This window comes from Nicotiana sylvestris, chromosome 10 (genome assembly GCF_000393655.2).
Source record: "Nicotiana sylvestris chromosome 10, ASM39365v2, whole genome shotgun sequence".
NCBI lineage: Eukaryota > Viridiplantae > Streptophyta > Magnoliopsida > Solanales > Solanaceae > Nicotiana > Nicotiana sylvestris.
In genome coordinates, this window is record NC_091066.1 from 109,357,096 (window position 1) to 109,375,289 (window position 18,194).

Below are 18,194 nucleotides of genomic sequence, written 5' to 3' on the forward strand. Positions count from 1 at the left end.
CGGGACCTGCGGGCATGAAACACAACGTCCCTAAAAAAAAGGGACGTCAGTAAAAATAAAGTACCCAGTATGTAAATCAGGAAAAGCCGTATACAATAGACATGAAAGAAACATGGAGTAAAGGACTCAACCTATAAGTCTGAATAACTCTGTGAATCATGAAACATTTATAATATCATGCATATGTGTATAAATGTTATACCATGCATAGGTATATGCATACATAACATCATCAAGCCTTTGAGGGCATCTCAGCCATTGTGGGCAAAATCATCAACATATACAAGCTGATCAGGTGGTGGTGCATATATAACGCAATAACCTTTTTCCATATCCTATATACATATAATATACGCGTATATAATGCCATCTGGTCATGGGTCAATGTACATCTATAATGAATACAATACATAAAGAAGTAAGTCAATAGGATCTCTTGGAATGTCATACTTTTCTAACAATTCAAAGACCAAAAATAGCAAGGTAAGATAAAAGGTGCTTGTGATATTCTGCCATAATTATGTCCTTGAACAATAACTCTAACACTAGTCCTGGAGATATATTCTTGAGACAGAAGAAAAGAATCACAATAGCAAGTCGTAATGCATCATAATAATAAGGCAAACAATAAGAATACAAAATAGATAAAATCAATTACCTTCTTTGTGCTAACAGAAACAATAGTCTTCTATACTTGCTTTTTCTTTGTTCAGAAAATATACTTGATGTAGATTGATTGACCATATCTCATAAGTTCATTCTGGTATAGTGAAAATGGTCTAGCTTCTGATGATTTCAGTATATAAAAAGAAGGTAGCTAAGTTTCTTGCTTCATAGTACAAAGGCTTAAAGTTCATGCCTGCCAATGACAATTTAGTTTCAGGTTCACAAGTTTGACTTGTTCTAATCATTTTTATTTTATATTTTGTTGGTTACATTGTGGAAACATTAATTGTAGCTTTAGCAATATATCTTGTAGAATGTTACCAGAAATTTAGTGTGCAAGCTTGTTTTCTGTTGGAGCCTAGTTCCATTAAGATATTATGTCATTTTTAATTCGGTAACCTTATTTAGTGAATTATGGAAAGAGGAATACATGTGTAAGATTTAATATCCTGCACCAACAAGGTTTAAGATTTAACGGCTGGGAGCTGCTAACGGGGAAGCATGTTGGGGATCAAAGTTATTCACAAAAATAATGAGAAGAACAAGCAGAATGAAAATGTCACCAGGTAAATTATAAAAGTAAGAAAAGGACAGTGTAATAAAATATTTCTCTAGCACATGTAAGGCAAAGACAAGATTGACAATAAGAAAGGGGAGAAAATAATGAGATAAAAATGTACCCACATCCTTTCTGACTTTCCACATATCCACTTCTTTTCATTTTTGGTTCTGTGAGTCTTCATAAATAATTCATTATTACGGAGATCTTTCCTCATTAGCTCATTCTACAATTATTAATTATATTGTTGATTAACAGGATATATCATAGAATAAAATTAGACTAATACTGATTAATACTAAAAAGATAAAGAAATGCATGTCTTCTTCTGTACACAGCAAATGCAACTGATCCTCCAATATGTAAGGAAGGACCTTCTCCATTATTAGACGATATTTTGTTCTTTAAGTTGATTGCCGATTTTTCTTCTTCAAATTGTCAGAGTTCCAATATTACATTAAAACATTTCAGTGAACTTGAGCAATCTACTGCAGTATTTTCTTTGTTTTTGAAAATTGCCTTTTTTGCTTTTCCCAAACTGTCACTTAACCTTTCACTCCCCACATACTCAAAAGTCCTTCGAATAAAAAGTTTATTTTCACTAGGAAAATAATATTTTTTCTGCAATTAGAAAGTAAAAATTCAGCTTAGTATCGTTTATCAAGTTATGTCAATTACTAAAGTTAAGTATAAATACCTCGAAGTCATTGAACCATCTATCTCGTACATGCTCGGGAACTTTGCTCCAACAATGCCATGATGCAGAGAAGCTTTTTTTAAAGGCTATTGTTATATCCCGAACAGCTTCATGTGGGCAAAAATATACAAAATAATTAATATAACATTTTATTGGAAGATAATTAAATGAAAACATATTTAACCACAACTTGTATAATATAGCTTTACTTACGTATCTCTGTTTACTTCCAAAGATCTTATGCCATGAGCACCATCTCGTCTTGCCTGTGGATTACTACTTCCATAACCTACAAGTGTTTGTTCAGTAGAAACATCTTGAGTAGGAGCATCTTGAGAAGGAGTTTTTTGTTGAGCACCAACATCCTGAGAAGAATGAGGCGCTTGTTGACGACTAATATTCAGAGAAGCGAGAGTTGCTTGTAGACCACCAACATTTTGAGAAGCAGAAGTTGTTTGTTGAGCACGGACATCTTGAGATGTACGTACAAGCTGCCGAAAACTACTTTCATGAGACAAGATAATATGTTGGTTTGAACCAGCCTGTTGAGATTTAGGGGTTGATAGTTCACTAATATTGGCCTGAGAAGTGTTCGGTAGTTGTTGGTAGCCTCCTCCCCTTTTGTTAGACATGCCCCCACGACCTCGCTAACTATATTTCGTGCCTCTTCCTCTTGTCATACTTCATGTTCAAATACTGACAAGAAGAGTAGAATAACAAGAACAACAACAACAATAATAATAATACACCAACCAATCAGAAAATATAAAATATAAAAAAATTTGACCAGCCAAGTATTTTGTTAGAAAAAGCATAACAGAGACCAGTCTATGTGACATTCTTATTACAAGAATCCCAATAGGCATCAAGAAACTCATGGATGCCCAGAGAAGAAATCCATGTAGCATAATTTACATTGGAGTTAACCAAAATTTAAGATAAATAATAGTCATTACCAATATTGGGAAACTATTAAGAAAATGCAGACATGATAACTACTGATCAAGCTGATCAAAATGTAGAAGCAGCTCATTATGAAAATAGAAACTTCCACTGAATGCACTCAATAAAGCTCATATTCTTTAGGTATATTAATTTGTAATTGTGTGATATTCTTTCTTTGGTTTTGGAATTACCGGCATATTATTACTTCATGTTGGACTAAAGCAATTGAAAATATGAATATTGTCAGAATAAGTGTGAATATTCATAGTCATCTTGGTTTCTGTTGTATCCTCATTTTCCAAGGATAGTGATTGAGAAACTGTTTTAGTAATGATCACACGCATATGGTCAAATTATTTCCAGTGCTCATATTACACTAATTTGGTTTTTTCTGCTCTTATGCAATTCAACAATTTCATGTATTTCAAAGGTGTAACCTTCTGAAATCTAAAGCTGAACAGTCGTTAGATCGGTGAATGTATGTAACTGTTTTTTATGTTGTGGTTATAGCTCATTGCTAAAAGTGAAGGGTGACTTGTCTAGAGTTATCCTTTGTGATTTGTCTTTCTATCAACAAAACAATTCTTCTGTAATGCGGTTATTGCTAATTTATTTCTCTGTACTGTAAGCAAATATTTTGCACTACTCCTCTCTCTAAATTATATCAATTTCTTGTGGGGTTGGTATCTGCTGAAGTCTTCTTCTCATACCCATACACAATTTTTGGATAAACATTAGATACAAATTTTGTTCTTGTGCTGGACTAAGCATTTGATTTCTGAGGGTTCATGTTAATGTTGAGCCAAGGAGAAAATGAAGCAGAAACTTGATTTCTGATTCTAAAGATTCCAACCTCAACAAGAGAGCCCTCGTAATTTTCACTATAATTTTGCTCAAATTTCAATCACTTTGTTCATTTTCTGCATCTACATTAAATTCAAAGTCATCTGTTATATTCAATATCTTGTTATCATTCAATGTCATTATTTTCACTAAAATATTTCTCAAATTTCAATCACTTTGTTCACCTTCTTCATCTTCATCAGATCCAAAATCACATTCTTCTATCTCTTCATCACTTTCTATAACACCAATATCATGTGCTCTTTCAGTTTCAGCAGTGCCACCGAGGAAGGGTAGGTTAAAATAACCTAACCCCGAAACTACACGTATCGGTGTATTAGTGATTGAGGGATAAAATCCCCATATGGATGTGATGAGATTATTCCCCTTGAATGGGATAAGATTGATGTCTTGAGATTATTCCCCTAAATGGGATGAGATGATTGCTAGCAGAAAGTGATGTCGACCCACACGACATTGTGGTGAGACGGCTTAGATGATCGGGTTGAGATCGGACGCCATGTTGTGCACATGGCGGTGTTGTGATTGGATGTCTTTAGGTAAAACGTCTTAGCCGATCGGACCGTGATCGGGCTCCGTACTAATAATACGGTGGTATATTGGTACTAAAGATCTCCCAACCTAAAATATTGATATTCACTTGAAAATTTGTACTTCTCTTAACTTGGCACTTTTATATTGTTTTAGGATCTCATTGATCTTATGTTGTTTCTACTTGTACCGTTACTCGTTTCTTTGAGAGGGGGATTAGTCTTACATACTGTTTATATCAAAATTTTCCCTTATATTTATATATATATATATACACTTTCAAAATAGTATATTTGCATCATTATTTAGTTTACAAACCTATACAAGCATTTTCTATAATTTTTCATAATTTTTAAAGCTCAAAATTGATTGCTTTAAGATTTTTTATTAAATAAATATCTAATAATTATCCCTCAAATTATTTTGTGAAGACTTAGCTACCTAAAGTAATTATTTTTGCACCTATAATATATGTTTCAAATATTTTATTTCATTACATATAATTACATTAGCATTTTTAAATTTATGTGCACAATTTTACAGTAATAGCCTATACTCATATAGAAATGCTCTTTAGTTATGTCAAAATAGCATTTTATATTTTTATAATATTAAGTTATCATTTTTAAGCATTTCAGTGTATAAATAATATTGTTACTTCTTTATCAAGTATTTTTATAAATTATTTTTGTGTATTTAAATAATAGCCTAGTTTTAAACTAATTTTTGAACCAAGTTGGCCCAATATCCTTAGCCCAATAGACCCCAAGTCCAAACCAGGAGACCCCTCTATCCAACCCGGTTGGTACCCGTCTTAGACCCACCCCGCCTTTTTTTTTAAATCCTGACCGTTGATCTTAAGATATCAACGGCCCACTTTAATTACTCCCCCCACCTAAACCCTAGAGACTCACTCGTCTCTTTACAACCACCTCTACACTCTTTCGAACCTTCCCCCTTCTTCTCCAAACCCCAGTATCCGTTGCATGATTCCCTCTGATTCCGACCTAAAAATGGATTCCATCTGCTATCTACTTACCTCATTAGCCCTATCTCACTATTGGTCGTTCGTTTATGGCATCACATAGGTACTTGCCTAACTATGGCAAATACCATTACAAAATCGGACTAGACTGACTCGAATCACTAAGTCAATTACCCAGTTAAAGAACCTCCCCATCAGTGGAAACTCTTTATCTAGTCGATGAAGATCCCGAAACGGAGTCCCTAGTTCACAAGCCTGTTCCATAGCTAGCCCGGGTTGAACCATACTCCGTGGAAGCACACGTTTTGGGGCAGACAAATCGATCAGGTCGAATAATCCGTTCCAGTAATATTTGGATTTTAGGCTGTTTTCCGTCTAGATACACTTAGGAAGGAGCGATTTGCACCTTTAATTTGGGTTTTCAAGCAACTGGACCCAACTGGGGTTTGAGATTTTCCCTTATTTCTTACTGGTTCTTAATTGATACTCTTCCTTTTCCGTGTTTGACTATTTTTTTTTGTATTTCTGTTTAATCTGCCATGTCTCCTTATTTTCTACCTTATTTTGCCCTAAATCTAACTCTAAATGATTTTTGGTATGATATGTTCCTTATTCTCTATTTAATCTTCTTTATCCCTTTATTTTTTAGTATTATTTGTTATTCCTTGTTGATTTACTGAACTCCTCTATTTATACCCTAAAATCGATTCTAATTGATTATAATATATTCTTTCCTTGCTCGTGTTTGATTGATGATTTTCCTTGTTTGGGTGTTTAATTTCTACTACTATATAACCCCCCATTCCCCTTTAAAACGGACCTTAATCGCTAGATTTTCACTAAAAATTCGAAGCAATTGTTCTGTTGTTTCCTTATTCTCTTGTTCTGTGCTTTATTTCTTGGCCGGCTGAAAGCCAAGGCTACTGGGATTCTATTATTCAACGTTTCTTGGTGCAAGCATTGCCCGGGGTTCCTTTGAAGCTCTTGGGAACTTTGACGCATTAAGATTCTAAGTTCTTGTGGAACTTTTGGTCCTTCTTACTGTCTGTTTAACTAGTAAGACACTTGGCTTAGCAATTTTGTTCTCATGTGCTTGTGATTTGCATATATCCTCACTTCTGAAATGCATGACTTACTGTGTTTCTGGGCTATCCTTTATGTGCAACTCTATTAACTTTACACTCGTTTAAGACTCTTTAGCATTCAACTTTCACCTAATACTACTAGTTCTGAGATTGTCTAAGTCTAACTGGGATAATCTGACCCCCTTAAGCTCGTTTAATTAGTGTATTGATGCCTGAAGGCTCATAAATATGCTTACTATTTCGTACTGCTCTGAATCTCTACAATGATTGTCTTGCATATAATGTGTTTATCTTGTGTTAAGACCTTTTCTATCAACTATAATCTGTTTCTCTGATAGTGTGTCTCATAGCATATCCTATTTTACTAACCTTTAGAATAGCCATCTTAGTTTTTGTTACTGTCGCGCCCCTTTTTTTTTTCGCGGAGTCCGAGTTTCGACATTCTTGGGAATAACTCATTTCCTTTTGGGAATTGGGTATGGAATTTGAAGAGTCGTACCTAACGGATTTAAGGTGCGTTAGGGAACCTAAAGAAAATAACTCATAAACTGGTTTGCATTACCAGAGATTGGGTAAGGGCTCGAACTAACATTGAGGGGAAGGTGTTAGGCACCCCTCGAGGTCCACAATGGTGGGTCTCGGCGAAACTCAAATTAAGTGAATTAGTCTTATAAGCAAACAAAGCAATTTAAACAAATAGATATTACGTTTAAAACAAGAGGTAGAAGGGGTCCTAGGTTTTTTAGCCTATAGGATCACTTCTGTGCAATACTTGGTAATCGTCCCCAAGATGGGGTGCTACACATAGCGTTAGCGCACATGTCATCATATCCTTTACTACCTAATTACCTTCCCCTTAATGGTTATATAAGCGATTCTAATTAAACGTACTATATGCTTGCATTACCCGGCCCTTACTTATGGTCCTAGAGGTGTTTAGGACTTCTAGTTAAGGTGGATCTAGACTCTCCTATGGTGCTTAAAAGGAGAAAATCTAAGCGACAGGCAAAACAAATAGAACTATCAGATAAAGGAACAGTTAAAGGCTCACATTTACCTCCACAAATAAGCAGGCAATTGCACGTCTCAAACAACATTATTTCAGACACTTTAAAAGGTCCTATAGCAGGATATCTAGGTGAGCACAATATATGCAGCAATTTTATTAAAGCGGGGCAGAAAATACCTAATCAGTTTGTCTGCTGATTTTATTACTTCTTGAATCTGGGCAGTTTCAAACAGCAGGAAACTAACAGTTTTAAACTAAGAACTCAAACAACCTACGAGATTACCTAAATAATAAACGGACAGTATTTTTCTTATAAACTAGGTGTCTAAGCTGTAAACTGATTACTGATTTTTGCAGTTGGTTTTATCTGAAACCGGTAGGCATGATTTCTAAGTGCTGAAACATGTTGAAATCCTATAGGCATGAGTTCTAAGCGCAGAAACTAATTTTAAACTTATAGACATGATATCTAAGTGCAAAAACTGATTTTTTAAAATCTTATAGGCATGGTATCTAAATGCAAGAACTGATTTGAACCTTATAGACATGGTTTCTAAATGAAGAAACTGATTTAAAGCTTATATGTATGGTATCTAAATGCGCATAAGTAACAAACGTTGCAACAACCTACAAGCATGGTTTCTAGATGCAGGGACTGATTTAAAGCCCTATAGGCATGATATCTGAACACACATAAGTAAACAAACATCGCAACAACCTATAGGCATAGTTTCTACCCGTTCCCAACAAAATATATATAAGAATCCCTCCCAGTTTTACTAATAACCCCAATATCTTTTTTACAAGGAATTATTATTACAAACCAAATATAAATGAATTACAGAATGGAACTGCTATACTATAGGGAGCCTGGATATGCCCAAAAGTAATCCTGGAAGCCAGACCTTCAACCAAGTCTGAACATGCCAATGTTCTCATAGTATGCCCCATGGTATCCTGGTGTGTCAAAGTTCCCAAGGGCCTCAGGGACCCCGGGCAATGCTCACACCAGAAAACTTTTAAAGAAAATATTTTGTGATCAAGTTTTGGAGAGCCAGCCCCAGTGTGTCAAAGTTGAGAGGAGTCTCATGGATTCCTAGGCAATGCTCACACTGGAGGGGCAGTACCTTAGATGTTCTAAGAGTAGGAGTTGAAAACAGGAGATAGTTTTAAGAAAATAGTTTTGGATTCTCAGGATGTAAGGAGCAAACAGGGTCATTCAAGCATTGGAACTCAAACAAAGGTCCTAGCAATCAAACAATATACAGAATTTGGATCACAACTATTTCAAACAAAGTTTCACATTGCCCAGATTTGACTTAGTTTACTAGTTGTTACCAGGTGGGTATAAGGACAGGTTTTAAACAGATAAATGGCATGCTAAGATCAGAATACCAACCAGACAGTCACACATGAAGGGAAACAGGGGTTGGGAGCATGGGAATCATTAATCAGAAGTCTGTTAGGGGTGAATACATGAAACAGGACAGAAAGAACATGCTAGTTGAGAAATAAGTAGACATAGGTCTAATTTACATAAAAAGCAAACATGCTGAGAGCAGGAAGCACATAAGCCTAGTTAAAACAGAAGTAAACATGCTGAAAGCAGTAAACACATAGGTTTAGTTAAACAGAAGTAGACATGCTTATTACATGAAACATATAGGTTTAATTAAATAGAAGTCGACATGCTGATTACAGGAAACATATCGGTTTAATTAAATAGAAGTAGACATGCTAATCAAAGCAATAAATAGGAAGGATACATAGTTAAACACAAAAGTAGACATGCTAATCGAAATATAGAAAGACATGGATTCAACAGAAGTAAAGCAGCAAGTAAGAGAGCACATAGGTTCAGGATCATAGTATAATGAACGACATTAGAAATAGAGGCATACTAGTTATAGATGGTAAACATAAGATGAAAGATATACAAAACTCAGTGGTCTAGCCTTGTCTTTCAGTTGGCTAGGCAATGCAATGAACACAAGTAGCAGAGAGGTTTGAGAGCAAAGTTTTGTGTGTGTGTCTGTGTGTTTTTGAACTATGTTCATGTGTTGAAGAATTAGTAATGAGAGTATATATAGCACTTAGTGAGGTAAAACAAACAAGGTAAAGAGAAAATCACAGTTCGTAAACACAAGGGTAATCAAATAAAATCAATCAGCCAATTAGGGAATCAATTCCTATAGAAAAATCCGAAAGAGACCCCTTAAATTGGGGAGGGTCAATTAATGGTACAGAACTATGGTTCAAATAAGGCAAGCAATCAGTCTCATACCATATAGGAGTTAATCAGATCCCCAAACCATACTAACAGTTTAATTAAGGCAAGTATAACTAATCAAGGTCACAAATAAGGAAATAGGTAAAGTCACAGAAAACACCGATTTTAATAGGAAAATATGATTCAAATCCCTAATAAAATCAATCAGCATATTGAGTTGACAGAAATAAATAATTGACGGGAAGAAAAATTGAAGAAATCAGTGCCATAACAGAACAATACCTAGGGTTTAAAAAACATACACAAAAATTACCCAAGCGAGTAAAGAATAATCCGATTAAACATTTGAAAGAAAGAAAACCTTTTGAAGAAACTTGGGATAAAAACCCTAATTTCAGAGAAGCACTGAAATCGGAATAGTATAACAAAAGTATAAGACTTTTGAGAAAAAAATATCAAATAGCACTTAAAACCTTCCAGATCTATAAGGATCTGGACAGACCCAAGTAGTTATAAGACTAGTGTTTTCGAAAATAACAAAGATGAAAGAAGCTCGGTCCAAAACTATAGAATCAAACCAAAAATAGGCAAGGAATAGTACCCACAAACGAGAATGGCCAAAGACAAGCCTGTGAGATAGATTTTTTGACAAGACTCGGTTGAATCTCTTTAAGATTCTCTCATAAATAAATGAAGTCGAACAACCAGAAGATGTAACAGGTTAGATAGGGTAGCAAAACACCAAATAACCCCATATCTAGTCGGGGATCGAAGGGGTTTGGGAGATTTAGGAGTGATGACGCTAGGGTTAGGGATAGCTTCAGAGATAACGGAGAAGAAGAAGGATTCAAGGGCGGCGGTCTCTAAAGAATGAGTGGGTTTTGGGGGTCATTTGGGTTAAAAAAAGGAAAGGGGTAATGTGGGCCGTTGATCTTAGAGATCAACGACCACGATTAGTTCCGGTTTGGGGTTTAAGTGGGCTGGGGTTTAAATTGGAATTGGACTGAGGGTGGGGGTGGGGGGGTCCGATTTAGGCATAATTAAAGGGCTATTTGTTAAATTCCCAATTTATTACATAAAATAATTTGAAAAATAGATAATTAAATGATAAAAATGATTATTGTACATGAAGGTGATTTAAAATAACTTAACAAAGTTATTTTCTGTATAGGTAATATAATTATACATATGGATGAGCTACTATTGCAAAATATGCAATTATAATCTTAAAATGTAAATGTATTTGTAGAAAATGCAATTAAAAATATTTGAACACTTATATGAGCATGAATGATGAATTTAGATAATTAAATTATCGTAAAGTCATATGATAAATAATTATTGAATATTTATATAATTAAAAATACAAAAATAAATTATTTTAAGGCCTTTAAAATTATAAAAAAATATTTATGCATGTTTCTAAATGCATGTAAAATATTTTGAAAGTATTTATTCATATTTAAAAATATATGAGGAAACATTGGGTATCAACAGTTACTATACCATGTTTGACACTTTCTGCTTCATGATACGAGTTAACATGGCTGTCTTGTGATACTAGGATGCATGCTTAGCATAACCTGGACCTTTTAGGTTTTGAACTTGTTTAGTATTATGCATCTATGTATGATAATCTTTGTTAATCATGCAAACTTGTTATTTTGTTGTGTTGAACCTGCTTCTGAGTCTTGTTGAACCTGCTTCTAAGTCTTGTGACCTGTTTGCTCTACGTTGTCAACTTTGCTATGTCTACTCTAAGCTATGAGTGTATTTCCTTAACTTTGATCCCTTAACCATTGTCCACTCTCTCCCATTCGTTACCTATGCTATTCTGAACCCATTATTCTTGACCGGCTGAAAGCCAAGGCCACTAAGGCTCTTACTACTGACCTCCCTAGTGTGAGCACTGCTCGGGGTCCGTTTGAGACTCTTGTGAACTCTGACACACTAGGATTTGGTGTCCTTTAGTCACTCCCTCTACTACTGAGACATGCATTGTTCCTGACACTCAACTCTTTCTTCCTATGGTCTACTGAATATGTAAATTGGTTGGTCAATCTATGGTTGTATGATCTAGCTTAAGTTCTTCTATGGATTCTGGGTTGTGTTGGTGAATATGGCTCCTTGTTGGAAGTCTGGGCCCTGACAGTGCTAGGTATTTCTTTGGGGCCTGCTATGGGTCTACTGTCATTATTTATACCACATTTGTAATTACTTTATCATTGGGTCTGTAATAACTTTGTAAATAACAATTGGGGTGTTAGTAAAAATGGGGAATGGGGAGATTCTGATATTTGTGTGCAAGAGTAGAAAACATGCCTATAGGATTCAATGATTTAATTGCTATATATGCCATTCAATTTCTATGTGCACTATAGAAATTATGTCATTAAGAGAAGAACACACTCACACTACCCTTCTACTAGCAAAACATGAGTTTAAATGCTTTAATTATTCCTACTGCTACGTGTTACTAGAAAACTTGCCTATAGGACACAAATACAATTGAACTTTCTTTCAAAATCGCGTAACTGCAACATATGCACTAGAAACCATGCCTATAGGATTTTAATTATCCCATTTGCTATTGTATCATAATGCTCACTTAGAAAGCATGTTTATCGGGGGCTAAGCATAATAAAATTGGGTCCAAGCATTGATCGTTAGAGATCCTACCTATAGGGTATAACTACTCGCTCTAAATTATTAATGTTGAATTTCTCAAATGATGTTTACTGCTTATTCATGCCACTGTCAAAAAACATGAGTAATTCTGGTCTTTTCCAATAGATTTGATTGCTCCCTCTACTGCGTAAATCACTTAGACACAACATTCTTATGGTTTAGAAACATGTAATCTCAATAATCACCATGTAATAACCGTGTAATCTCGTCTATAAGATGGAACCTTACATCTGAAACTGCCTGCATGAGGTCAATTAGAAACCATGTCTAACTTAAGCCCTTAATTGCTTTTACATGAAGTCAAAATTGTTTTGTATGTCGCCTAGTTTTATTATTTTTGAGCAGCCTAAGTTAAGTCTAGAACTATCCAAAATAGAGGTCCAAACACCTCCTGGGCCATAGGCATGGGACGAGTAGAGCATGCATAAGGCACAGTTTAGAATCAACTAGTGCGTTTTAGGTAACAACTTAAATATAGTAATCGGATAGCAGGAGATGATAGTCTGTGCCTGCTGAATAATACAAGTAACACCCCATCTTGAGGGAGTTACAAAGTATTATTTATGTTGCACAGGGTGATCCTTTAGTCTAAACAATTTAGGAACCCCCCTCTTGTCTTTAAATCAATTATTTGTGTTCAATAAAACTTCCCAAACTTCTTGCCTTCTTTGTCTTTGTTTGTCTGACTAATTCATATAATTCGAGTTCGGCCGGGATCCGTAGTTGTGGACCTCGAAGAGTTCCTAACACCTTCTCTTCGAAGTAATTTGAGCCCTTGCCCAATCTTTGGTGATGCAAACTGATTAAACCAGAGTTGTTTGCAAATAGGTGCCCTAGCACATCTCAAACCTATTAGGTGGTGACTCTCTCTTTTAACACCTTCCTTTAAAAGAGTTGTCATGTGTCGAAACCTGATTTCACGAGAAAAAGGGGCGCGACAGCATGCCAACTCTGTTGGGGATATTTTTAGGCTCTTACCATTGCAAACTTGGTCTATATGAATTAGTCTTCTCTGATAAGCGTGTCTTTTATTATTTTTTGCTGTTACATGAATATCTCGCTCCCGTTTCCCCTTTATTTCAAGCTGTACACCCTTATTCTTATTTTCCCTTTATTTGAATTCGCATTAATACGCAAATCTCTGCTCAATTTGGTCATAACATGCATTTTCCTTTATGCATCTATTAGAATTGCTACATCACGTCTCTCCCCACCCTCACTCCCTTGTTTCTTTATTACAATTTCCACATTGCGCGAACTAACTTCTTCCTTATTTTCCTTTATTTTTATGTCATTACGTTTTATGCAATACTACATTTACTGTTTTCATCATGCAAAATATTTGACGTGTTGTTTTATCTTTATAAAGCATGATCCATATCATATTCCACTCGTGTGTAATTAATACCATAGCGGCACTTGATGAGTGTCCGCGCTCTTTCTAAATCACCCTTTAAATTTGAAAAGGCTTATTTGTGGTAAAACTAGTCGATTGGTGGTGCAGTAGACGATTCTGTGCCTTTCCCTCTCAAGTTGTCAGCTTATTGAGGGTACCTATTCTAGACTCTTCTAGAAACCTCCACTCTAACATTAACTGTGCATCCATCATATCCAAACCTAGTATGGGTTAGAATGATGTTCGCATAATAACTCGCTAAGATAAGCCTTGTCCAAAACCCGCTGAGATTTCCATAATCCTAATGGGCACAATCACTATCTGTGCATTATTTGGAGAAAACATGCCAATGTGTTGATCATTAATGTGTGAATAGCCAAATCCGGAGGGGGAAAGGGCTAACTCTATTTGTTTTGCAAATACGAGACATAAGTCCCCAGATTTGGCATGGTTAAAAATATCCGACCTTTACTGCTAGATTGGTGGGAAAAACACTCACCAAGTGACAAAAATCATGTGAAAAAAGTCCTCGAAAATTTACCCTCCTTCTTAGACATTCAGCCAAACATTGCATTAATTGAGGCCGCCACCATGTATTGGGATGAGAAGAGAGTCATCTTCTGTTTTGGTGACATAGAAATGACTCCTCTATTAGAACAAATAAGAGGCTTCGCTGGGCTCCCATGGGATAGCCCTGGTTTGTTGGTATCAGAAAATCGCACTTCTCGAGGTTTCTTAAAAATGATATGTTTTAGGAAAGATGATGAGTTAGTCTGTCTGAAGAAGTCTTACATACCATTCAATTTCCTTTATGAGCGTTATGGGCACAACAAGTCATATCGCCTTTATCATGATGAGTTTGCCATCACTTCTTTGGGTTGGACTCACCACCGAGTTTTTGTATTCATTGTCTGCTTTCTAGGGATGCTGGTATTTCCAATACAGGGAAAAAAGATCCACACTCGCCTAGCTATGGTCACTAAGACCTTAATAGGGGGGTTTGAGGGGCAAACTTACACTATTGTCCCTATGGTTTTGACTGAGATGTACCGGGCTTTAGATCGTTGCAAAAAGGGGTATAGGCATTTCGAGGGTTGCAATCTGTTGCTGCAAGTATGGTTTTTGGAACACCTTAGAGAGGAGAATACCATCAAGAACTTCCGCGACGACTATGGAATGACAACATAGCCTATCACCATCCGAAGAGAATGACTTTTATCCCAAATAGGTTTGCGCAACCAGAAAACGCTGTGAGCTGGGTACATATCTTCAGCAATCTGACTGATGACAATGTACATTAGATGTTTGAGTGGTTCTCTAGCAATGAATTCATCATCAGGTCGAGAGATACTCCTCATCTATTGCTAATCGGACTGAGAGGGATCTATCCTTATGCTCCTATCAGGGTTATGAGGCAAGCTAGGAGGAAACAAGTTATACCACGAGTTTCTAAAATGGTACAGTACAAAAGCGTACTTCCAGGGGAATGCCATTCCATTCAAGTTCGAGGCATAACACATGTGGCATCAAAAGATCATTGTGGAGAAAGATACCATCGAGCCAGATCGGTATCACGCCAGCCATGTGTATTTCTATCCATCATGGTTGGTAGATGATATAGCGGGGGATGTCAAGCCAGGGATTAATCTAAAGAATAGGGTTATAGACAACGATGCTGAAGCACAAGTCAAATATAGGATATTGCGCAAAAGGGTTATCGAGTCTGAAGCAAGGCATTTAGAACAACATAAAGTGGACATGGAAGTAATCAACAAGTGGAAAGAAATCGCCACTAAATCAGCAGAGAGGCTAGAATATTTGGAGCATGGGTTGATGGAGCTTGAGGGAAAGATAAGGAAAAGGATCTCAAACTGTCAGAATGCAGAGGGCAGTGAAGGAGGGCATCTAGCAAGGGCGTATTTGCTGCTGGACATGCGCGGCCTAGGAATCTGATCGATGGAGCAAAGAAGGCCAAGAATGGAGAAGGTCCCTCAGGGACCAAATAGATTAGGAATGATGTTTTACTTACTTTCTAGACTCTTTTTTAGACTTTGGTTGTAATAAGGGAAATGCCATTAGTGACTCTTTATAATTATTGTCGTTTTAGTAGAGAATTGGTTCATTTATCATATTAATGAAATTATGCAGTTATTCGCATTGATTTTCTCCAAATCTATATGTCGCTTAGGCCTACCTCAAGCATAATGAGGTCCCCAAACTAGAACATGAATTTATAACTCTGCAATATGTGTTTAAATACTGCAAATATCCTTTTAATACTCCTTACTGACTCATTTACATTTGTTTTATTCTTTTCTTTGTTTGCTTATTCCCATCCCCTAAGGTTGGTTCATGCATATTGGCATCATTAGCATATCATACCAGATCTAGAGGTCATCCACCTTCTCCTCCTCCAAGTGATCCTAAAAGCAAGGGAAAATCCATAATGAATGATACGAGCGATATCAAGAAAGACAACGCTACACATGCAGAGAATGTCAAGACTTCGGATGGTAGGAGTACTTCGGCACAGGATGGCTTGGTTTTACGATTGGAATAGAAGATACTTGAGCTACAAGGGAAATTTGAGCAGGTCCAAAACTTGGCAAACCTTTCCCTTACCCTGAACATCTCCAACGTCAACCAACAAAATGCCCAAAACCCAGCACCTCCCCAAAACACACAAAACCAAAATCCTCCCGCACCTCATCAGTATGCCACACCTCCTCAAAATCCTAATCCTCCGCCAATAACTGACCCCTCCACAACATCATCACCATCCGACCTAGTATCCACAAACCACCACCTACCACACACCTCAGAACGTACCACAACCTACCCCTGATCCCCAAAACTCAATCAACAACTACCACTACGCCAAAATTCCTGGAGTCCATCAAAGCAACCCCATATATGTGGAAACCTTAACCTTACCCCACACTCCACAACCGACCCTATACATAAAGGATTCCACCGAGAAGGACTTGCTTATCAATTACATGGTAGAGGAGCTCGAGAAACTTACTAGTCGAGTCCAAGGTGTTGAGGGTGGTAAAGGTATCGAAGGTTTGAATTATAAGGATTTGTGTATTTTGCCGGATGTAGAACTACTAGAGGGTTACAAACCTCCTAAGTTCAAAATGTTCGATGGGATAAGTGATCCGAAGGTACACTTGAGAACATATTGTGACAAGCTCGTAGGGTTTGGTAAAGATAAAAAATCCGTATGAAGCTATTCATGAGGAGCCTCACATGAGACGCCCTATCCTGGTACATTAGTCAAAACCCGAAGAAATGGTTTAACTGGCTAAGCATGGCGTCAGATTTTATGGATTGGTTCAGGTTCAATACAAAAAATGTGCCAGACATCTTCTATATTCAGAATCTTAAGAAGAAGCCAACAGAACGTTTTCGCGAGTATGCTACTCGATGGATATCAGAAGTTGCAAAAGTAAGGCCAGCACTGGAAAAAGAACAGATGAATATGTTCTTTGTCTGAGCGCAGGATCTGCAATATTACGAGAGGTTGATGGTTATTGAAAACCATAAATTTTCTGACATCATCAAATTGGGAGAAAGAATAGAAGAGGGAATTAAAAGCGGAATGGTAACAAATTTTGAGGCACTACATGCTACAAACAAAGCCTTGCAGTCGGGCGGTATTTCTAAAAAGAAGGAAGTAGGGGCAATGATGGTAGCCCAAGGTGCAAAGTCTCCCCTCACATACCAAACACCACCACCCATATATCAGCCTTCACCTCCCAGATACCAACAACCCACCTCCACTTACCATACTTATAACACTCAGCCAGCATACTATCACTCACCATCAGCCCGCCAAAACTACCAAAAACCCAAACCAAATTTTGACCGTAGACTGCCCAGACAATACACTCCTATTACTGAAACCATCGATCAGTTGTATGAGAGACTGAAGGCTGCCGATTATGTCACTCCTATTCCCGCTGTTGCCATGGAAAATTCCTCTCAGTGGGTCAATCCAAACAAGACATATGCCTACCACTCGGGCATGAAGGGTCATACTGTTGATGAATATCGCACTTTGAAGGATAAGATCTAGACACTGATTGACACCAAGATTATACAAGCAAAAAAGGCTATGCCTAATATCCGTACCAATCCCCTCCCGGATCACAAGGGTGAGGGGGTAAATGTGATCGAAACTGATGAAGAATAGGATCTGGAAGGATCAATCGGGCTCATTCATGAAGGGGATGAACCTAAAATACCTCCTGTCATTCTCACACCTATTGTGGTGCAGATTCAGTCACCAATTGAGATTTAAGTTGTCACACCTCCTTTTTCTACCTACACCCCCAGAAGGGCGTAAAGGAGTTTTTCCAATTAAAGGACAATCGGAACAAGATTTAATTATTAATTATTCAGAGTCACCACTTGGGATATTAATGGTGTCCCAAGTCACCGGTTGAATCCCGAACCGAGGAAATTTATGACTCTGTTACAGTCTGCGAACCAGAAATCCGAGTAAGGAATTCTGTTAACCCGGGAGAAGGTGTT

General features: G+C 36.9%; 1 protein-coding gene across 1 annotated transcript; it reads left to right on the plus strand.

The window, feature by feature from the left end:
- Positions 1-16,968: 16,968 nt before the first annotated feature.
- Positions 16,969-17,736, plus strand: LOC138879794 (uncharacterized). Its single transcript, XM_070159428.1, has 2 exons — positions 16,969-17,106; positions 17,161-17,736. Exons 1-2 carry the CDS (start codon positions 16,969-16,971, stop codon positions 17,734-17,736), a joined length of 714 nt encoding a protein of 237 aa, XP_070015529.1.
- Positions 17,737-18,194: the final 458 nt, after the last annotated feature.